We start from the raw sequence: 25052 nt of genomic DNA, 5'->3' as shown, positions 1-25052 counted from the left end.
AAAAAAAACTATATGTACACGATGAAATATAATACACTGCCCATAAAAAATATTTATGGTTGTCTTATCTAAAAATGTATAGCTTCTTGATTTATCCCAATATGTTTATCATGTTTCTTTTTAAATGTGTCAATTCTGTTAGAAATCACTAACTCTGGGGGGGTAAGCTATTCCATTTTTTCACAACCCTATAAGAGGAAAAATTCCCTGCACCACCACAACCTTGAGTTGCCCCTTACCAATCGATACTTTTTTTTTTTTTTTCAAACCGAGCACAACTCAGGTCTATCGCCATAGGCAATTTTCTACCTAGTGAGTTGTGCCGGAAGTGTAATTGTGTGTACCTAACAGTCTGAGTGCGTATCTAGTGTTGTGTATAATTTTTCAGTGCTGCCATCTGTATCTCAGAAGTGAAGTGAGTGATGTGTCGTGACTGAATATTTGTACTGTTTGTAGGTCTGTTGCTCTCTGTGGCGAGACCAATCGATACTGATGCCCCTTGTCAAAGCAGTCAATTGACGGCATATTAGTAATTCATGGTCCATCTTATTAATCCTGCTGAAAATTCTAAACTCTTCGATCATATAACCCCAGACACCTGCATACTTCCAATGTAAAGATATTCATGAAACCAAGTCTGTCTTCATAGCTCAAGCCTTGCGTATCAGTCAGAGCATGCATAGCTCTTCTCTGCACCCCTTCAACCAAGTCTATATCCCTCTGTAAGTAAGGTCTCCAAACCTTTGGGGTATACTCCAGTGCAGGATGAGCTAAGTCCCGGAAAAGTGGAAGAATCACTTTAAGAGAACGAGAAGACACCTTCTAAAGAATGAAACCCAGCATTCTGTTTGCTTTTTTGACCAATGCTGTATAGTGTTCAAAAAATCGAAGCCGCTGGTCAATACGAATATCCAGATGTGATCGTAGTTGCAACCGGAATAATGACACCACTCAAATCATAAATGAAACAAGGGTTGTTCACACCAAAATAATCAACCACACACTTGTCAATGCTAAACGTCATGCTCCATTCATTTGCGCACAATGCAATCCTGTTTATGTTGGTCTACTTTACCGCACACCAACTCCGGTTATATATCACCACACAGCAATTTCCAACCAAAGGAGTTGGGCGGAAAATGAAGGCTCCATCCATTAGTGGTCAGCCCAGGCTTGGTAGGTAAAGAACTTGCATCTGACATTCTGTGCCAGGATTCGAACCAATGGACCTTGATAGTGGACCTTCATAGTGGAAGACGAGCATCATTTGACAAAAGAGTCTAATTACAATTAGACTCTTTTGTCTACAACAGCGAGTAACTCTCGCTATAAGGAGTATTTTACTATATTTTTCTTTATTTCAGCTACTGATGAAAGAACTTCATATAGTTCCGAAACGTGTATAGCCGTGGTTCCTTTTTGCAATTTTGGGTCAACTAACGTTGGTCATCCAATTGTATCAAAGGAGGGTAATTACACAACTTCCCCTTCCTGAACCCATGCTGATTTTCCTACAATACATTATTCTTGTCTATCCACTTCACCAACAAAGAGGTCGAGTGTACAGTTTTTTGGGTTTTTTTTGGCGAGGTAGTATACACACAAAATTAAGTATTGATTAAAAATTATATTTTACCTGGAGGATACTGTGGCATTCCACCCATTGGAACCTGCGGATACGGATAATAACCAGTAGCAGGCATGGTAGGATATGGATACGGTGTCTGATAAGTAGGATATGCAGGATACTGAGGCATGCCTGCCATATGTCCCAGATCTGAAGGATATGGCACGTTGCCAGTAGTTGGTGCTGGTGGAGCTGTAACAGAAGCAGGAGGAATGTAGCTATTCGTATTTTTTGGAGGTGGAGGCCTAGAAGGCTTTGCATTCTCTGTAATGACAAAAAGGAAAAAAAAAAAAATCAAGAATTCTTTTGAGCGAGACTTTAAGAAACTAATGTGAGTTTTAATTTTGAGAATAAATTTTCACTCATTCCAAAATGCACATAATATATAATAACTATTAGTCATTCCACATTCTTCTCACAAAAATGAGGCAACTTTCGTCTAAACTACTGGGCATGATCCCATTGTTCCAACTGGAAAACTTGAAAAAAAACCAGACACTGGTACACATTAATTTGTCTGCCTGAAGTTTTCAGGGAAATTCATGAAAGATGTCCAAAATCTGAAGCTTTACCTGGAATCTCGAAATAATCTCCTGCCCCTGCAAAAAGAAGACAAAAGACAATAGTGGAGGATCATCTTGAAGAGCACCTGCTTTGTGTTTGAAAGGATATTTTCTGCCATTGCATTCATTTGTGCATATAGTTAAGAATTCTTGAAATTGGAAGAAAGCATATCCTCACGAGCAAGATGGAAGACATGTAACATATTTGCATAGGGAAACAAAAATTCCCATTTTAAACATGTCGAAATATCTTTACATCACTTCAAATGAGACATTAAGTAGTAATAATTATAATAATATTATTATTATACAATAATTATTATTAACATTAAAAATAAAATCTATATAAGTTTAATGAAAAATAGCCAGGTGTGAATGTGTTAAAAAACAAGCTATTTGGGAATTTTTTTTACAGTACAGCTGCATATGTTTATGGCATAATATCGACAGATATGGAGTTTCATGTTTAAAAAAAAATTTTGGGATTCAAAATAGATGGTATAAAATTAAATGCACATGGACTGTTGGTTACAAAATGTAATAAGGATTCAATTTTGAAGCCACTTAAGAGCCACATTTTCAAAACACATGAATACAAAAATTAATATTAATTCTTACGAGTATGATGTGCTGGTGCCTGAGGAGATTGTTGTTTGTTGGCCTCAGAAACAATATTTTTCTGCAATTCCTTGCAAAGTTCTTCCCTCTCTGTTTTTCGTGCAAAACAGAAATCATTAATTTTATTTTGGAATGCCACTAAAATCTGAGTAAGGTTGTTGTAGAACTGAAAAAAAGAAAAAAATGTTTAGATCAAAACAAACATCACCATATTTATATCAGCTTTGATTGCTAAATGAAAGTTAATGGCATTTACTCTATGTATATTATGATAAATATGAAAGTTACAGTTAACAACTGCTGTAATTTTTGAAAACAAATCATAGTAAATGAAAAAAAAATCATGTTCATATGTGATGTTTCATGAAAACTGTCCCAAAGATATTAAAATTATACAACAGATTTTAATATTAAAGCAAAACGTCAGGAAAAAAAATCAATTGCACACAATAGCAGCACCTCCATAAAATGAGAAGGGAAGTATAAAAATTAAAACCTTTAAATGGCCTCTAATACTAAAAGCTGTCAGTAAAATTTACCCTATAACAATTGAATGAAAATTTGCAAAGACAAATTAAAATTCTTGATTCTCGCCAATTTTGTTGACTTGCTAAAATGGCAGTGTGAATTTCTTTTAACTCAATAAAGAGAGCCACAAATTCTACCAATCAACATTTTTTCAAAGGAACAGACAGAATTGAAATTTTATCTTTATATAAGAATTATATTTATCATTTTGTCACTACTACGATATCGCTATATGATGATATAATCTATTTTTTTTACTAATCATTTTTATATTTAAATTTTAGAATCAATCATAAATTATTAAATTCAGACACTTTTCATAAAGCAAATTGCATTTGTCATAAAGACATTGACAGCATAACAATTATTGGTTTAAAATGTCCCAGGATTAATTTTTGAAGTGTTAGAAACAGATTTTTTGAGTAGAAAGTATATGTATAGCACATTATAAAATAACATAAATGTAGTTATATAAAATTTTATTTTTTCCATTTAGAACATTTTCCCACTTAGCATGACTTATTGTCATGGACCAAACTTTATGAGAATTAATTAATTCTCATTAAGATTTCTCACTCACGTTTTTTCATGAGGATTTTTTTAGACATGTTATAAGCAGGATACACTGTATTATGAGAAATTATGAAAATTTCTTTTTTCAATTTAATTACTTTAACTTTTTATCTATGATACAAATACAACGCCACAACAGGCAAAATGCACAATGAGGTGGCTGAGAAAAAGATGCCCATAAAAATACGGATGTCATATATTTCAAAAATGCAGCAACCCAATTAAAAATGCAATTAACAAAAATTACAAACAATATATACACATGATAAAATATTATACAATACCCATAAAGAATACTTATGGTTGTCTTATTCTAAGTATGGATAGCTTCTCGATTTACCCCAACATATTTATCGTATTTCTTTTTAAACATGCCAATTGTGTTACAATTTACTACCTCAGGGGGTAAGATATTCCATGTATTAACAACCATATCAGAGAAAAATTCCCTGCGACACCATAGCCTTGCATTGTCCCTTACCAATCGATACTGGTGTCCCCTTGTAAAAGCCGTCGATTGGCGGTGTACTAAAAGTTCATGGTCCATCCTATCCATCCCATTGAAAATTTTGAACACTTCGATCATATCTCCTCGACACCTGCGTTCATCCAATGTAAACATATTCAAAAAATGAAGTCTCTCCTCATAACTCAAGCCTCGTGTGCCAATAAGGACACGCGTAGCTCTTCTCTGCACCCCTTCAATCAAGTCTATGTCCCTCTGTAGGTATGGTCTCCAAAACCTTACAGCATACTCCAGTCCAGGACGAACTAAGCCTCGAAAAAGCGGCCTTCAGGAGAAAGAGACCTTTTTGAAAATGAGACCAAGCATTCTATTTGCCTTTTTGACCACCACTGAACAATGTTCAGAAAACCTAAGCCGCTCGTCAATGAGAATTCCCAAATCGGTGACCCTAGTTACATCCAGGATAGTGACACCATTCAACTTGTAAGAGAACCGTGGGTTGTTCGAACCAAAATGAGCGACCATGCACTTGTCAACGCTAAACGTCATGTTCCATTCATTTGCCCATGCTGCACTCCTGTTTAAGTTGGTCTGGAGCAGCTCCCTATCGCTCTGATTCCCAATTACCCCCATTAGCTTCACGTCATCTGCGAATTTGCTAACAATCCCATCGATACCCTGATCGAGTTTATTGATAAAAAGTGAAAAAAGTATGGGGCCAAGGACACTTCCTTGAGGAACTCCACTTGTGATGCCTGTCCAACCAGAGAATTCCCCGTTCACCATAACTCGTTGCGACCTATCTCTTAACCACGATTCTATCCAATTCAGCAAGTTGCACCCAATCCCAATCTCGTGTAAACGCTTCAAGAGTTTACCATGTTGGACCTGATCAAATGCCTTCTGGAAATCAAGGTAAACAACATCTACATTTTTGCCCTTACCCAAAGCCTTAGTCACGTGATCATAGAAGCAAAGGAGGTTAGTTACACATGACTTCCCCTTCCTGAGCCCATCCTGATTATCCGACAATACATTATTCTCGTCTATCCACTTCACAAACTGCCTTATGATGATAATTTCCAAAATCTTTCGAGATGGAGCTCGTCAAACTCACTGGACGATAATTGGACACCACTTCTCTACTACCCTTCTTAAATATCGGAACAGCATTAGCAAGTTTCTAATCCCTTGGGACGATACCCTCAGCAACACTACTCCTGTATATCTGTGCGGCTGGCCCCAACAATTGATTAGCACATTCCCTGAGGACCCTGGGATAGATATCATCTGGTCCTGGTGCTTTGCTTGCACATACATTTCTTAGAAGATTTAGGACCTTCACATCTTCTACTTGAATATCATTGAGAGTTTTATTACCCTATGCAACACTCGTGTATCGAATATCATTATCTCCAATGACGCGAGAAAGTCATTGAAAGCACTACACATGCCTACCTTGCTCTCTAACCTAAAGACTTCTATCGAGAGGGAGCCAACTGTCCCCTTACATCCATTATCCATTATTGATGTATCGAAAAAATGATTTTGGGTCAGAGATAATGTCATCTGCCAACCTAGATTCAACACACTTCCTTTTTACTATTCCTTATCGCTCTCTCCAACACTCTTCTTTTTGATATTCATAAAACATTTCTTTAAATATCGATGACCCAATTTAAAAATATAACTACTAAAAATTCTATGTTTTAAGATATCTGCATTTTAAATATTACCTTTGTATGGAACTGAATGAGAATCAACTCAGATTTTATTACAGTAGGAAGCGTGCATATAAGCAAAGTTGGGAGTTTCTACTGTTTTGGAATACGTCGAGGCCATTCTCATAGCATGCATACTCAAAAATACAATTTCCGGAGTTGCTTTTTTTGAATCGGGCCATCAATATATTCACATAAATAACTACTAAATTAAAATATTCCACAGACAATTTTATTTTGTACCAAAGATCTCACCTTTGTTCCTTCCTCAAGATTACCAGAAAGCTCTACAAAGACATCGTAAGCAGCAGCAAGATCTTTCAGAACTGTCTCTCGATCTGCAGCACTCTTTTTCTGATCTTTTTCTTTGCAGAATTCTGTATTAGCTCTCTATAATGAATGAAAAAAAAATCAGTTGGGAAATGATCTGAAATGGCTTTGTTCTAAATTAAAATGATCTGTACTTTAAAAAAGTGTTTTGATATTTAGAATAACATTCTGCTCACCAACTCCCTTTTTCCCCCTTTCTGCTTCTACAGATCAACAGGAACACAAAAAGATGTTACACATCTTTAAAATTAAAATCTCAACATTAAAAATCTGGATTATGGGTTACTATGCTAGCACAAGATTCAGAAGTCAGTACCCGGAGCTATACAGGATTTAATGTAAAAACAGGATGCTGCAAATCCTGCTGGTAGGACAAAACAAGCCAGAACCCTGAATTGAGTACCAGCGTTTAGTGGTCTGAGAGAGATGCCACTCTCTTAATTTGCCCCAGCTTGCCCTTGCATATAATACAGATTATACACAAAGGAACTGGGGGGGGGGGGTGTAATTGTCATCGTAAAACAATATCCCACTCTGAGCCTAATTGGCATATGGGTAACTAATACTTGCTCAGGGCTTCCATTATCTGAAGGGGGAACTATGTTGACTCTCCAATAATTTTTTGACCAGAGTTACATCAGACGCCTTCTAATGCTTGTTTTGTCGAGGGGCAGGGTTGGGTTTTTGACATGACAAGCATCAAAAACTGGTTTAAACCATCACAAAATCTATCTTTTGGATAATGTTTTGAACACAATAGCTATATAACATGATGAAGAACTTATTTTTTTGCATATTACGTTTTATTTTTAAACATTAATTTATCACACACAATAATTTAAAGAAAATATTAATTATAATTTTTAATTTTTCAACATAAAAAGAGTCTAGAACATATGAAATATAATTTTATGGTTTATTTATCTAAACTACTCATTACCTGTGTTCATTTTAAGCAGCAAAATAGAGCTATTTTTTCCAAATATGTGTTATAGTGATCAGGGGTAGATTTTTGACCTCGGAAACCAGCCCAGTATTAAAATAGTTACTAACTAATTTCATTGTCAATTTTGCAAAATAGTTTTTCTAACCTGATAGATATGTTACACAAAACACTTTTATGTAGATTAAAGTGTTTTATATTTTGAATTATATAATTACTGAGAAAAAATACCTATTTTGATATTTTAAATTTTTTGATTTGTCCAAAATTTTATTCTATATCTGTTAATACACTAATTAAACTCATTTATTTTCATCTAAAAATTCCTTAACTCAGGCTTTAGAAATTAAGAGTATTAAAGAGTATTTTCAATTAAAGCAGAGTTGTCAGAACTTAATACGTGTTTTGCATGTTTAGATACAGCTTTAATTGGAAAACCATTGCATTTTGAATGGTAGAATAAAACCAAATCATAGTCAAAATTAGTCATTCTTACTTTTCACTAAGAATAAGTTAAAGGAGTTTCTTCAGCATCATATGCAATCAGGACTGCCAAATCAAAGGACATTTTAGTCCGACAATTTAGTATTACGATTGCTAGATATATTCTAATGTTATGCACAATAAAGGTATCATTTTAAGTATCAGAGATTATCTAGATAATTTAATAACAGAAATTAGCGTTACATAAATGTACACCATTTAGAAGAACTTTTTAAACACCTATCCATGTTATAAAAAGAGTATGGCAGATATTTATATCTATACACATATATAAGCAGTTGAAGACATTGTGAAAGGTCACGAATCATCTTGAATTGAAAAATATCAAATCATTCCATAGTTTCCCTTCAGCGTTTATTCTAAGCTTTATTCAAATTGTATATTTCATTTAAAAAAATCATATATATTATCCACAATAATTCTGCAGAGTATAAAATAGAAAATTATTCTGTAATCATATTAAGTATTTATTCTTTGTATAACATAGCCACTTTAAACATTACATGCACAATTAATGCATATTTCCAATGAAACTTTTTATATTGAAAAGCAATATTTGAGTTTTTTGACAGCTTCCAACAGAGGTTTTTGATGGGACGGTTTAAACTGTCAAAAACCTGCCACCCCTGTCTAGGGTAAGCCAAAATCAGACGTGTTAAAGCATGTGAAACTTCTTGATGATCCTTATTTATTTCAGTGTCAGGACAGTTTTGTAATCTCTACAGTTCTGGAGGTATCAATAGCTTCAATAAAGAGATTTTTCCAAGACCAAAAACAAGTTTGCAAGTGATCAAAAATATTTGTAAATGCAATTCAAAATCAAATCTTTACAGCTGTTGCGACTCCAACTGTTTCCCAACAACGGGGGGGGGGGGGGGGAGAGACAGTTGTACTAATGTAGGAGAGTATGTTTATTATATATTTTTTTTTTGTAAGTATAGTGCAGAAAAGAGTATACATTATATAAAAAAGAAGTAAAGAAGAAAAGAGCATCATCTGCCACTTATATATGTGCGTGAGTTACAAGTAAAAAGGAAAGAATGAATTAGTGCTGTTTTTAAAATACAATAAAAGTTCTGTTCTTGTCTTGCCCAGTTTAATTTATACATGATGCGAGAGGGGTAAGTTTTTAAATTTTCCTTTGATTAGAATTTTTAAAGCAATGAAAATAGAGTAGAATTTTGAAGAATATCTCACATGATATATTCCTTATGTACATTGTTGGGTGTTGGTATTTTGAAGTATAACTTTTGGCTTTAAAACTACTTTACAATTACCAGATGACAGCAAAACTGTGGGACTTAATTTTTTAAACATCTTAATTATTAAAATTCAATTAGATACCCCTCCCCGTAAAATTTGTTTACTGCATTACACTTTTGTGTAACACTTTCACAAAATGTTCCCTAATTAATGTATAAAACAAATTACAGCTTTCTTTGTGGTGAAATAAATATTCATTGTTATGTACTATTAAAACATTTGAATTTGGTTTTTTTTTATCATAAGCTTATAGTGCTGATAAAATTTACATGTACCAGGCTAATTAGTTCATTGTATACTAAATAATTTTTTTAATGAAATTATTTTGTTTCTCAGCTTTAATTAGAACTAAAATGGTCAACCAAGAATTGTTTACGATAATTTCATTTTTTTATAATGTGGTACTAAAAGGGTTAAACATGTAAAAAAATATTTCATCATGAGTGCTCAAAATATAGATTAGTAACATAACCCTCATTTATCACACATTTGGACTCAGTGTTTTTATTATTACTTTTTTTATTTTTCCTTTTAGCAATACCTGTATTTCAGCAACAAGGTGATCCTGTTTCTCAAGATTATCTTGAATACTTCTTTGCACAGATCCATAAAGTTCCTCAAGGGTAGATACAGATATTGAACTCTCATTGATACATCCATCTTGAGCAAGGGCACTCAGGAACTTGCTTTCTGCATTAGAACGAGAAGAGAAAAATAATTAAAGTACAAAATTTCATGCAAAGGTTTCCAATACACATGAAACAAAATATTTTTCGTTAACATTCATTTTTTACATTGATAAACTGCTTTGTGCAGGGAAACACAAAACACTATGTCAACTATACTTTTTAGGGGATTTACTTACTCATATCTACTGTTTTACTATCCAGTTCATCTTTCAAGGATGTCCTCTCATACAACAACTCTTTCACCTGATTCATGAGTTTTCTCAGTTCCTCTGTAGAAGAACAAACTGCAACAGGACTGCCTTTAGGTATGCGAGACAACAGTTCATCCTGTAAAAATCAAGAATACAAGACCAAAATCAATTTTCACATAAAGTATTTAGCACAAATAATTAGTTTTTCAGAGAGAGTGCTTTTTCTTAGCATAATATATCTAGAAAATACATTTTCTGGATATTAAGTGGAAGTGAACTCCGAAAGAAAGTCAGGGTTGTGTCTCCAGTGGTGTAGATGGTAGCATGCTTTCCTAGTTTGCAAGAGGGGCTGGGTTCAAATCCTGGCAGAGACCAGATGACTTGTCTTTCTGAGTTCACCTCAGAATGATATCCAGAAAATATCTGTTTCCTTGAATTAGTTTTTCAGTTCCCCAACAGATAAGTTCAATGATTTGGGCATTTTGTTTTATATACCCCAAATTACAATTTTTCTTATATTGAAGTCTGTTCTGTCATTCTGCAACAATTATTTTTATTATTATTTTTGTTATATACAAATACAAATACAAATACAAATACAACGCCACAACAGGCAAAATGCCCAACGAGGTGGCTGATAAAAAGATGCCCATAAAAATATGGTTGTCACATGTTTCAAAAATACAGCAACCCAATTAAAAATGCAATTAACACAAATTACAAACAATATATACACATGATAAAATATTATACAATGCCCATAAGGAATACTTATGGTTGTCTTATTCTAAGAATGGATAGCTTCTCGATCCACCCCAACATGTCTATCGTATTTCTTCTTAAACGTGTCAATTGTGTTACAATTTACTACCTCCGGGGGCAAGCTATTCCATCCATTAACAACCCTATTGGAGAAAAATTCCCTGCGACACCATAACCTTGCATTGTCCCTCACCAATCGATACTGGTGTCCCCTTGTAAAAGCAGTCGATTGGCGGTGTACTAAAAGTTCATGGTCCATCCTATCCATCCCATTGAAAATTTTGAACACTTCGATCATATCTCCTCGACACCTGCGTTCATCCAATGTAAACATATTCAAAAAATGAAGTCTTTCTTCATAACTCAAGCCCTGTGTGCCAATAAGGACACGCGTAGCTCTTCTCTGCACCCCTTCAACCAAGTCTATGTCCTTCTGTAGGTATGGTCTCCAAAACCTTACAGCATACTCCAGTCCAGGACGAACTAAGCCTCGAAAAAGCGGAAGAATGACTTTAGGAGAACGCGAAGAGACCTTTTTGAAAATGAGACCAAGCATTCTATTCGATTTTTTGACAACCGCTGAACAATGTTCAGAAAACTTAAGTCGCTCGTCAATGAGAAAATGTACAAATATGTGTATACTAAAGTTTTCCCCAGCACCATCCTATTCCCCCCCGCCCAACAGAGGCAATGGCTAAAATAAGCAACAGAGCTTGTATTAAGTTTGATTTGACCATTTGTGGTCCTATGTCGAGGTGGAAATGACATCAGAAAAAAGTGACACTTCATAGTCGTAATGCCTGGGGCTCGTTCATCATAAGTTCAGGCCCTGGGCAAACAAATTTCGAAGGCTCCTTATATATAACATTCTTTGAGGTTATGAATGTTCTTGTTCTACGGGTGCTGTCATCTGTATTCCAAATTTTTAAGTGAAAATGGCATGACGTTATGCAACAATTGTTTTTACAAGCTGTGGCATTTGCTTACTTTACACTTTTATCAAGGTATTCAGTTTTGTATTTGAAAATTCATCGAGATAAAGAAACTAAATATGCAGAACAAATTCATAATTTAGTACTTTGAAAATAAACATGATGAAAATATAAACACACAATACATAATGATGCAATGAGGATCTATTTTGTACCAACTCGCATATATTTCCATGAAAAAGCATTTAGATATTATTCGCGAATCAACGTTAGCAAACAATTATCAAGACTACATTAATAAAACTTTACAAATTAATAGGAAACATGAATTGCTGTCAGGCATTTAGTTAATAACATGGAGTATCAAATTTGTGTGTGTATGGGCCAAAACAGTCAATCAAATTGGCTTTCTTTCTTGCCTTCAGTGTTGTAAAGTCTCTAATGAGATCATCATATTGTAAATTTGACATGCCACTTTCAAATGAAAGTAGCCTACTGAAAGTTCTGTAACAATGTCTTGACCCAGTACAGTTCTTAGAGGAGACTTCAACATTTTCTAATGTCAAGATTACGCAACTTTTGTAAAATTTTACTAGGGTTATTGATTCCTCTTTAACTGGCAAAAATTGCTGAAATTCTGTAACAAAATATTAAAATCACTATTATAATGTTGCTGGAACACTGGGGGCTTCGTGAAAAACTTCATTTGTTTTGCAATTTAAAAAAAAATTCTAAATTAGTTTCATAAGCAACTTACTCTTGATGTCAGTTGCAATATCGATACATCACATAATGCAAAATGACAAGCTAATCTAAAATTGTCTGTAGGAGAAAGATCTACAGAAGCAGTATTCTGATCATCAAGGAATCTGCTTCTAGATACTTTTCTTTCCTCTTGGCACGTTCCCCATTTGCCCCCTCAATAAACAGGCTCAGGTTATTATTTAGGGTTATTATATCAGATTAGTATTAACACCCCTTATAATTACAGAAAGGCCTTTCCATAAATTCAGCTTCTCAGCAGAACTCTGTAAGCTAAACAGAACTCATAAATACAAAAGCTAGCATACATATACTTCCTGATTGTGAGAGAAGCACTATAAAGTACAAACTGTACCAACGAAGTACAGCAAAAAATCGTTTGGACTGCAAAAAGTTAAATGAGAGTAAATTCATCTTTCCAGGATAGAAAAAATAACTGCATAAAATATTGAATGTTCCGAACTCAACACATTTAAAAGTTTTTAACATGACAAGCATCAAAAACAGGTTTAAACTGTAAAAAACTGTTGAAAACCATCAAAAACCTAAATGAATGCTTTTTGATAATGTTTTGAACACAATGCAATATGTTTTATTTCTAAAAATTAATTTATTACAATAATTAACACAAATTTCAAATTTTTCAACATAAGAGTCTAGAACATATAAAATATAATTTTATGGCTTATTTATCTAAGCTACTGAGTACCTGTGTGCAATTTGTAAGCAGAATAGAGCTGCTTATTCGAAATATGTATGATAGGGCATCAGAGTTAGGTTTTTAACTTCAGAAACTAAATCAGAATTAAAAGTAAAAAACTTATTGCCAATGTTGTCATAGTTTTTTAACCTGATAGATGTGTTAAATAACAAAACACTTACTTTTATGTAGACTAAAGGGTTTTATATTCAGAATTATAATAACTGAGAAAAAATGTCTATTTTGACACTTTAAACTTTCTGATCTACCCAAAATGTTATTTCCATATAAAGAAAAGAAAATTTTATTTCCATATATCGGGAATCCGGTAAAAAAGTAAATCTACGACATCGCTGCGGCCGAAAAAAGATCATGCAAGAACGGGACTGACGAGAATCATTAAACGTGACAGACGTGCAACCCTTCCGCAAATTGCTGCAGATTTCAATGCTGGGCCATCAACAAGTGTCAGCGTGCGAACCATTCAACGAAACATCATCGATATGGGCTTTCGGAGCCGAAGGCCCACTCGTGTACCCTTGATGACTGCATGACACAAAGCTTTACGCCTCGCCTGGGCTCGAGAACACCGACATCGGACTGTTGAGGACTGGAAAAACGTTGCCTGGTCTGACGAGTCTCAGTTCCACTTGCTTCGAGCTGATGGACGTGTACGGGTATGGAGACAACATCATGAATCCATGGACCCTACATGTCAACAGGGGACTGTTCAAGCTGGTGGAGGCTCTGTGATGGTATGGGGTGTGTGCAGTTGGCGTGATATGGGACCCCTGATACGTCTAGGTACGACTCTGACAGGTGACAGGTACGTAAGCATCCTGTCTGATCATCTGCACCCATTCATGTCCATTGTGCATTCCGACGGACTTGGATAATTTTAGCAGGACAATGCGACACCCCACACGTCCACAATTGCTACAAAGTGGATCCAGGAACACTCTTCTGACTTTAGACACTTCCGCTGGCCACCAAAATCCCTAGACATGAACATTATTGAACATATCTGGGATGCCTTGCAACGTGCTGTGCAGAAGAGATCTCCACCCCGTCTTACTCCTATGGATTTATGGACAGCCCTGCCGGATTCATGGTGTCAATTACCTCCAGCACTACTTTAGACATTAGTTGAGTCCATGCCATGTCGTGTTGCGGCACTTCTGCTTTAGGCAGGTTTACCAGTTTTTTTGGCTCTTCAGTGTATAAGCAGTTGAAGAGATTTTGGAAGGTAAAGAATCATCTTGAATCAGAGAATGTCAAAGTCATTCCAGTGTTTATGCTATGCTTTATTCAAATTGTATATTTTATAAGAAAAATCATATATATTTTGTGCAAAATAATTCTGTAGATAGTAGAAAATTATTTTAAATCATATTAAATATTTATTCTTTGTATAATATAGTCACTTTACACATTACATGCAATTAATGTGTGTATTTCTAATGGGAATTTTTATATTGAAAAGCAATATTTGAGGTTTTTGACGTGACAATTTAAACTGTGGTCAAGTTTTTGCATTGTTCCTTACCACAAGCCTTAAACAAAGGTACAGAAGATATTGCGAAAAATTTCTTGAATTTATGAACCCCATTCACCAAAAAACTATTTAAGAATTCTATAAAAAAAATCAAATAGCTAAAGATGCTCCACATTGAATATCATCTTTGAAAGTCATATGATATACATTTGAAAATAAGGCAATCTAAATAAATTTGCATCTGTGAACAATAAAGTCAGTCATTAGTCATTTCATGTCATATGTTACCATGTTCATCATTTTACCATCACTAAACTTTACTTTTTACCAATTTGAATGAAGAGGCCATTTCACTTTATTTCCACAGTGAATGTGCTCACGAAGACTCTCAATCAAATACATTTGATTTTCATGTAGTTTTAAATCAGTACAAAAAGAGAAGCATAATATTTTAAGTTTTACTTTCACAGAAAAAGGCAGTGAAAAAACAAACTCACTTCTGGCAAGCAAAGCAGAATTATTTTTTCTTTGTTCTGTTCAAATTTTTGCCTGACTATCTCATCAGCATTAATTGCGTTGGCAATAACAGTGTGGTATTTTTGGATGCTGGACTTCAGAGGCTCATTTAGTTTTGATGAAGGTGTCCGTGACCAAGATGTTTTGAACTGGGCTTTCATTTTACTGTCTGATTCTTCTTCATCATTAAGCATGCGTGTGCACTGAAAAACAAACAAACATTACAAAAATAATTTATACTCAACAAAATACATAGATTATGGTTAATGTCCCAAGTCAGTAGAGTGCCTAAATTTTCGACGCAGGATATAACATGAGTCAAACGCCACCATTCGATTCACAGAATTCTGGCAATTCTTACAAGATGTTATTGTTGAAGTACAATATACAACTACATAGTTGTTACATTGAATTCACTGTAATCCAAATTTATTTACATTTAAAATTTATATATACCATGATTATTTACTATATGAGACAATATGATTCGTTCACTGAAAACGACTGGAGTCAAATCTAAAAGCACTTATCAAAGTTCAACTGTATACAGTTATGCTCATTTTTATAAACTTGAAAAATTGATTCGTCAATGGAAATGATATTCAAATAACATGACATGACATCTGTTCAGATGAGAGGACTAGTTTATAAAATTGGACAGAAATTTAAATTCAATAAACAACTTCGAGATAAATCATTTGGAAATTCCAAGAACTGATGCTTGTTAGAACTGCTTTGTTATACACAGATACAAATATATTTCACCTTTATTAGTTATTTCAGAGTAACAAATAAGGGAAAAATATATTTGATTAGACGAGAAATTATTAAATTATTTTCCTATGGGGAAAGATACTGATACAGAGATGGCATTGACGCGATATACTGTGTCAAATACCCGAAAGTTCAAGAAAGGACGCATAAAATTTGGTTCAGACATCTTTCGGGACGTGCTCTTTCCCAGTTCCGCGATGAAAAAAATGTGTGTTTTTCCCTTTTTTCCTTCTTTTCAGTCTTATAACGCATGTCCTATGATTCTTGGTCGGCAACGCAGGGTAAGGTAATTAAAGTAAAAGAAAATAAAGTCTTTGTTGGACATAAATCGCAAAAACCACAGCTGGTGTGAAGGGAATCCCGTACTTGTTCGGAACAAACACACGCCGGCTGTGGTTTTTGCGGTTTTATGTCCAACAAAGACTTTATTATCTTTTACTTTAATTACCTTACCCTGCGTCGCCGACCAAGAATCGTGGGACACGCGCTTATCAGTTATCATGATCGCGTGCGACCTTGAAAAAGTGATTTTAATTTCGTATACTGTATTGTATTGATATACACACGGGTTGTTGAAGATATTTAGTTTCCAATGAGGGGCCGTGTACAGAATTTTCAAAGAGTTGTTACTTCCCTACAGATTTTCTCTCCTCCGATTACATATCGGAAATTACTGTACTTTCGCGGCTATCTGCGGGCATTCAAAGACAGCATTCTATACGCCGTAAATTTGCCTTGTTCTTACAAGATTGCGAATGCGCATTTTTGAAAAATCGTTAAGGATTAAGAATGCCCATTGAAAGTAGGCAACATTTTCCGAGATTGTTAAAAAAAACGAATCTGTAAAACCTCTACCTTGAATATTCAGTTTTTTGATCTAGCTGCTATGTGGCAGTCACCACAAGTGTTCTACAGAACACTTGTGGATCATTAACGCTCAAAAAGAATTTTAAATTAACATAGTATAAAAAACTATTTTATCCAATATTTTAATTTTATACAAAAATATTTTTCATTTTCTTGGGGCGGGGAGGGGGGCGCTCCATACCCCCCCCCCCCCGATTTTGCCTTCGGTGAAAATCCGGGTTTGGAACCCACGATTGCATAGTGGTAATCGGCTAAAAATACAATTTTCTAAGGTTTCCAATTTTGAGTTGGCTATTCCTTTGAAAAAACTGGTCCCCACAAAATCTGGCCAGAGCGGGTCTAGTATCCCCCCTCGGGCTCAGGACTAGACGGGGCGCTGAATTCATTCTTTATAACTGCTGCTTCTACATTACACTGGGTTCCAAAATGTGTGCTTGCCCCATTTGAAAAAGTATGGCACCACCTACTGAACACAAAACACACTGAATGCTGGGCACACAAACACACAACACAAATCTGACATAGCTTCTATATTCAGGTGTGAAAATATGCGGCAACCAACAGGAAATGGTGAACCAACAGGGAGGGAAAATAAAAGCATTCTACCAGGAAATCGCTTCGCACGGATTGGTATGAAATCCTTGCTCATATGAATAGATAGAATTGGAAGATAAGTATCTGAGAGAGAGAGAGAGAGAGAATCTCATTTGCTTTTTAAATTTAAATCAGAAGATATTATTGAAAGAGCTAAGATTTTTTTAAAGAAATGAAAAGTCAATCAGAAGATTTATACATTGATTTACTAGTAAATATATAAATGTGTGCCTGTAACTTTTAATTACAGTGGATCCTGCTTATAATGCTTTTATAAAAACTGTCAGAAAAAAACGTTGTAAGCAGGAAAACACTTCAAACGGGAAATCTTAATAAGAATTACTTAAAGTTGGGAACATAGAAATCAGTTGTACTAAGTGGAAAAATTCTCTAAATGGGAACGTGTTATAAGAGGGATCAACTGTATATTTGGTTTAGATTTGTTATATGTGCTACACATTCCATATGTTAAATTCTCATTAATGGGCTTCTTTGCAAGCTTTTTCTACTAGTAGACAATGAAAGTAAATGAACTTTGGATAGAACATGTTTTTAGAAATGAATCATTTAATTCACAGAGATACCTCCTTCTTCTACCCAGAACATGGCCCGCTGCTGTCTCAACGAAGAGATATAAGCAGGTGATGAAAGACCTGGAGCATGCTGGAAAAAAAATTAATGAGACACCAGTGAATTATAGGGAAAAGGGGGGGGGGCATACTTTTTTTCTCCAAGATAATTTTTTTCCAGAGGGACCCACTTTCACTTAAAAGGGACCCAGATTTTTTGAATACCCTGGGTCCCGGGACCCAGGTAAATTAAAGTACAGTGGCATCTCTGTGATAGATAAGTAACAAAAAAAAATCAAATAATCCAAAAGCTTCATGCTGTTTTTCTCCCTTCCAGTAAACATGTTTAAAATGGTTTTGGTATGCAATAAAAATTACCACATGTTATGAAAACAAAATTAAAACATATATTACTACAATTTATTAACCGTACATGCATCTCATACATATTCCTCTGAGGAATTTCTAATGAATCTGTATACATTAGAATTTGTTTGTCTGTTTCATTTTCTTGCAGGTGCTTCCATCTACCTTCCATATTTTTAAGTGTAAAACATATACAGAGAGACATGTAGATATAAAAAATACTCTCTGCTTACAAAAAAAAGTGATTAAATTGAGGTTCATTTATAAGTGGTCTTTGACACGATGATATGAATTACGATGATTTGGTATCATCAATGAAAAGAATTTGAATGAGTTATCGCTAACATTAGTTTACCCTCTGCTTGAAAAACCAATATTTTTATTGAATATATAAAGATTAGAGCACATTCTGATTAAGGGTTACAACTTACATGCCTTGTGTACCCTGCAGAGTGTAACTGCAATAGTGTTATACAATATAGCACAATACATAAAACAAAGTAGTATTATGCCAATAAGTCTTTATTCCCCATCGTTGAGAATAATGAAATAGGAATGTTCTGGCAAATGAATTAATCTAATTTTCATACTCATATGAAAAATACTCGAAGATTTTGAAAATTATCATCAAAAGGCAGTTTGTGAAGTGGATAGACGAGAATAATGTATTGTTGGATAATCAGCATGGGTTCAGGAAGGGGAAGTCATGTGTAACTAACCTCCTTTGCTTCTATGATCCCGTGACGAAGGCTTTGGGTAAGGGCAAAAATGTAGATATTGTTAACCTTGACTTCCAGAAGGCATTCGATCGGGTCCAACATGGCAAACTCTTGAAGCGTTTACACGAGATTGGAATAAGGGGCAACTTTCTGAATTGGATAGAATCGTGGTTAAAAGATAGATCGCAACGAGTTATGGTGAACGGGGAATTCTCTGGTTGGACAGACGTCACAAGTGGAGTTCCTCAGGGAAGTGTCCTTGGCCCCATACTTTTTTCACTTTTTATCAATAAACTCGATCAGGGTATCGATGGGAATGCTAGCGAATTCGCAGATGACATGAAGCTAATGGAGGTAATCAGGAATCAAAGCAATAGCGAGTTGCTCCAGACCAACTTAAACAGGATTGCCGCATGGGCAAATGAATGGAGCATGACGTTTAGCATTGATAAGTGCATGGTCGCTCATTTTGGTTCAAACAACCCACGGTTCTCTTATGTTGTTGAATGGTGTCACTATCCCGGATGCAACTAGGGTCACCGATTTGGGAATTATCATTGACGAGCGGATTAGGTTTTCTGAACATTGTTCAGTGGTGGTCAAAAAAGCAAATAGAATGCTTGGTCTCATTTTCAAAAAGGTTTCTTCGCGTTCTCCTAAAGTCATTCTTCCGCTTTTTCGAGGCTTAGTTCGTCCTGGACTATGTTCGTCCTCGTATGCTGTAAGGTTTTGGAGACCATACCTACAGAGGGACATAGACTTGGTTGAAGGGGTGCAGAGAAGAGCTATGCGTGTCCTTATTGGCACACGAGGCTTGAGTTATGAACAGAGACTTCATTTTTTGAATATGTTTTTATTGGATGAATGGAGGTGTCGAGGAGATATGTTCAAAATTTTCAATGGGATGGATAGGATGGACCATGAACTTTTAGTACACCGCCAATCGACTGCTTTCACAAGGGGACACCAGTATCGATTGGTGAGGGACAATGCAAGGCTATGGTGTTGCAGAGAATTTTTCTCTAATAGGGTTGTTAATAAATGGAATAGCTTACCCCCGGAGGTAGTAAATTGTAACACAATTGGCACGTTTAAAAAGAAATACGATAAACATGTTGGGGTAAATCGAGAAGCTATCCATACTTAGAATAAGACAACCATACGTACTCTTTACAGGCATTGTATAATATTTTATCATGTGTATATATTGTTTAAAATTTTTGTTAATTGCATTTTTAATTGGGTTGCTGTATTTTTGAAATATGTGACATCCATATTTTTATGGGCATCTTTTTCTCAGCTACATCGTTGGGCATTTTGCCTGTTGTGGCGTTGTATTTGTATATTGTCCTAACAATTTTACAGTCTACCATCATGACATTAGTTCGACAAAAATCTGTGTTGAATTGAAAGATCCATTGTACCACTGAACTTATTCCATCAGCATACTATTTCACAGTATGGCTATTGATGCTTTCTAAATGTATCAACAGCCAATGCACTTTTGTTAATCTTTTAAAAATATTAAAAAGCTATCATCTGGTACCATATCTGTATGCTGGAGGTAAAAAGCGCTATGTAACACCATTAATTTGTAGTACTTTTGTTACAACACAGTCTTATTTCAATAAGTAACAGAGATATTCACTTTATAAAACAATCAAGCTCCATAGAGAGACATTAAAAAAAATCTTTAAGCAACTCTCTTGTAAAATTTCTCTTTAGTGAAATGGTGCCCTTTACCTCCAGCGCAGATATATTTGTTAAAAAATATAATATTCTCAATTTAAAAAACATTTTTTATCATAATTAATTAAAGGAATGAATAAAGAAAATCAGCATTATGCGACTGTTTCTGAAAAAATTTGAAAAAGTTGAGAAAAAAAAGGCTATTAAAGGGTCAAGGGAAATAGGAAGATTGAGAATTTCATTAGCGGACAACATTGATATAATGATTGAACACATTAAAAACTGAATTCTCAATCTATTTCACAAAAAATTTGACAGTAAAATTTCAACACTCACTTCATTGAGTATCTCTTTATTTCTTTGCAAGAGATTCGGAAGCTCTTCTATCAGTCTAGTCAAAGATTCACAACCTCCCTTCTCTAGCACAAGCTGACCTTTGTCTTTCAGAGACTGTGGAATTGAATCACCAGTCGTGTCCTCAAGTGCAGCTGGTAAATTCAGTGATGCCAAAACACTGAAAATATTTTGAATCAAAATGATTTAATTTAAATATGGACCCTTAACAAGTTGTGTAAATCTGTATAAAAGAAACCACACTGAATTTCAGAAGTTCTGTCAGCCATGTCTTATAACAATGATGGACAAACTGCGACCCGCTTAAAGGTTCTATCTGACCTGCCACAGAGTATAAAATAATGGTATAGAAATTTTCAATATTTCAGCGTTATAAAAAAAATTTCATTTAAGGGGTGTTTAATTTTCAAAATAGTTGAGAGAATTCTGCCTTTATCAAACTTAGTAATAAATTATATTGGCCCAAATCAATTTTTTTGTGGTCAACTCCTGAAAAAGCTAGACTATCACTGCCACACCGCAGGAGTGCAAAACTTCTGGCCCACCAAGGGGTTTCATCCGGTCCACAGAAAGGAAATCCGACACACAACATGATAAATGCCTAGGCTGACATTATTTCCATCATAAAAATACGGGAAATCACATCCATTGGATACCTCAAATTATTACAAGTAAAATTGTCAAAGGCAAGTAAAGTTGCTAGTTAGACAAGAAATTATCAAAATACAGGTAAAATTGTTAATTATCGGTAAGTAGGTGACAAATCATCAATGGCGGGCAATCAAGGCCTGTAATTCACTGAAAAGAAAAAGTATATGTTGGACCAATGCGAGATGAATATATTTGGATGAGTATAATTAATTACAATCAAGTCATAATTTTAATCATTTTCATAAGTCATGAAAATAATCCTAATTCTGATTTCTCAGTAAAAAATAAAAATTCAAGTGAGCCTCGTGAAAAAAAGGAAAGAAACGGGACATTTTATAAAAAGTCATTGAGGCGAAAAAAATTGTGAATGTCCAGTATGATACAGGTCATATGGCAAGACTTTATATACCAGTTTCAGGACCACGAGCACTAGAAATATTGCATATCTAGCCTTTCTTTCTTTCAAACCGAGCACAACTCAGGTCTATCACCATTTATGGGCGATTTACTACCTAGTGAGTTGAGCTGGAAGTGTAACTGTGTGTACCTAACAGTCTGAGTGCATATGTAGTGTTGTGTTTGATTTTTCACTGCTGCCATCTATATTTCAGAAGGGTAGTGAGTGATGTGTTATGATTGAATTACATTTGTGTTTTTAGTCTGTTGCTCTCTGTGGCAAGATTTTTTAATGGGGAGATCGGCACACATTCGCGCCTTGAAGTTGGGAACCACAGAAAACCAACTTCAGCTGGCCACCACTATGGCGACTGTGAGGTTTGAACCTGGGTCCTCCCGATGCGAGTCCGTCACTATGACCCCTCAACCACCATAGCGATCATCTAGCCTTTTTTTTTTTTTCAAACCGAGCACAACTCAGGTCTATCACCATAACCATCTAGCCTACAGACTGAAAAGTAAAGTTTGCCCATCGCAGCCTTACAACATAGAAAGGGTTCACCAAGTTCTAAAAAAAAAATTATGCTTAGCTTCTAGTAAATTTGACTGGCATCCAAATTTTTTTCAGACTCAATAATATTAGATTTCCACCCATTTCACACACACATATTTTTATCAACCATCACCATAATACTGAATACATTGCTTGAAATCAACAAGATTTGCAGAATTTTGATCCTCACTTGTTCTTATATGAGCATTTCAAGAGTTACCACAAACCTTGATCCTCACTAGTTCTTATATGGACATTTCAAGAGTTACCAAACCAATTTTAGTTGAAGCAAAAGTGCAAACTCAACACAATGTTTATCAAACTTGGCTTTGGTTTACTGAGTAGTAGCAACTTTCAAAAAGTAATGTTTGATCACTATGTAAAATTCTCTATTTCTCACAAGCAACAATACTTAATCTAATCAAACCAATTGTGTATCCTCCAATACAGCTTATTAAATCTAACTAAAGTTAGGTGCAATACCCTTCAACAGTAGCTAGCAATTAAAAAAAAACTGATGAACTTAAAATATACATAAGGGTAGCGCCACCTTTCATGTTTTACAGAGGCTAATCAAACAAACTTAACTACTTATGAAAACTGATAGTATAAATTGATTGAACTTTTGAATATACATAAATATTTCTGCAAAAAAAAATTTCCCATGTTTTTTTAAGAGAAAAGTTCAATTTTTAATATTTATAGTTTGAATTAGTAGCAAATATTAGAATTTGAATTCCAAAATGACATGTAGACTAGTTGTTAATCGAAAGCAGTTTAATGGAAAAGGAAAAAACTAAACATTTCAGAAAAAAAAGGTAAGCAAAGAGCCACAACATTAATGAAAGAAAAGAATACTCACCTATTCAAAAGTTGAGTTTGACTGAGAATTTTAGTTTTTTCCACATTAATGATTTCAAGTTTTCGTGTCTCATAAGTTTGAATGGCTTGTTGGACAGGCATTGGCAATAGATCAGCAAAAAGATCTGACAGAATTTGTACACAAATCAGTTTATGCAAAAACATTTTAACATACGAAGTAGAAAAATACATAAACAGCTCTAAGTGTATGATGAATACTATAAAATTTTTCTAAATAAAAAAAAAAAACCCATTAAAAACCAATTTATTATTTATTACTGAAATCAAAAATAAAATGCTGGATTGTAAATATAATGCGTTATTACAAAGCACAAGATAAACAAGATTCTGCATTTATTGTAAGACCGGGATTACACTATAAAAGTTTGATAAAATTCCTTTTATAAAACTTGAAAAATCCAACCAATAAAGCTCATGGATTACATTGAGCAAATGCAACCAATAATCTTATTGGGTGAATTTCTCAAATTTTATAAAAGAACTTTTAGAAAACTTTTATAGTAATCCCAGCCTTAGAGGAAACTGCATCAACTTTCTTTTGTAATAGAAATTTTAGCGCTAATGCACAAAACACTAAAAGTGACCTATATTTCTGCGTGTTAGGCAAGAAGAAAAAATACTTTAAAAATCATGAAATTTTGCATGAATTACACATTGAGACTTTTTTCAGTATTTCCGAAACACATCTTTCATGTCTAAATTAAAACAGTGAACCCAAATGAACCTAATGCCCTTTCACTGGATAACAGGCAATACACTTTACACAGTGAAATTGTAAGTCACCTGAACTATTATACCATCAAATACTAACGCAGTAAGCCTATTATCAATGAATAATTTGGTCTCAACTCTAAATTTATTTGCATTCCATAAACATACACAAACTCCAAAACTTAATCAGAGAAAAATTTCAGAATGAACCTGTAGAGTTAGCAATACAATACCTGTAGAGTTAGGACATAGTCTTTCCGGTACAGGAGTTGGTTTCGCTAGAGATGCTTTACCCACTGGTTGCAGTGCTTTGATATCTGGTACTCTTGCATGATATATGAAGTCGTTATCTTTCTTTGCTTCCTCATATGCATATGTAATCTTGTTTACAAAGTCTTTAAAACAAGTCACAGTTGCTCCACCTCTCACTTCTGCCAATTTGATCAACTCAACAGCATGCTGAGAGAAGTAAGGAATTATTGAATACACACATATTATTTAAAAATTGCACTTAAAACCACAAAAGTTCATCAAACATAATATTTTTTAAAAATAAATACAAGTTCACATCTAATCTGAAATAAAGACGTAAAAACAGCTCGTGTCTTAGATGTAGCTTGAAATATAGCAAAACTTTGATTATCTGATATAACTGGGACAATTGAATATTTTAAATCTTAAAAACCAACTTGAAATGAAAATATCTCAGAAATTTTCTATTTCTATAATTATGATAGCCTGTGT

At 34.5% G+C, this 25052-nt stretch overlaps 1 protein-coding gene across 1 annotated transcript in view; it reads right to left on the bottom strand.

The window, feature by feature from the left end:
- The window catches only part of ALiX (programmed cell death 6-interacting protein-like protein AliX), a 35034-nt gene that overhangs the window by 2030 nt on the left and 7952 nt on the right, over positions 1-25052 (bottom strand). The window contains exons 8-16 of the mRNA XM_089250497.1: positions 24542-24767; positions 23578-23701; positions 21098-21275; positions 15165-15386; positions 10002-10152; positions 9678-9826; positions 6352-6486; positions 2809-2974; positions 1637-1891 (exon numbers count right to left, since the gene is read on the bottom strand). Of these exons, the coding sequence (XP_089106623.1) occupies positions 1637-1891; positions 2809-2974; positions 6352-6486; positions 9678-9826; positions 10002-10152; positions 15165-15386; positions 21098-21275; positions 23578-23701; positions 24542-24767 (1606 nt within the window). The remainder of the gene's footprint in view (positions 1-1636; positions 1892-2808; positions 2975-6351; positions 6487-9677; positions 9827-10001; positions 10153-15164; positions 15387-21097; positions 21276-23577; positions 23702-24541; positions 24768-25052) is intronic.

Source organism: Pholcus phalangioides, unplaced genomic scaffold (genome assembly GCF_987345545.1).
Source record: "Pholcus phalangioides strain wild (caught in Gottingen) unplaced genomic scaffold, Ppha-v1.0 ptg000024l_1, whole genome shotgun sequence".
Classification (NCBI taxonomy): Eukaryota; Metazoa; Arthropoda; class Arachnida; order Araneae; family Pholcidae; genus Pholcus; species Pholcus phalangioides.
The sequence above is the reverse complement of the archived record's forward strand: the minus strand, read 5'-3'. Positions and strand labels throughout refer to the sequence as shown.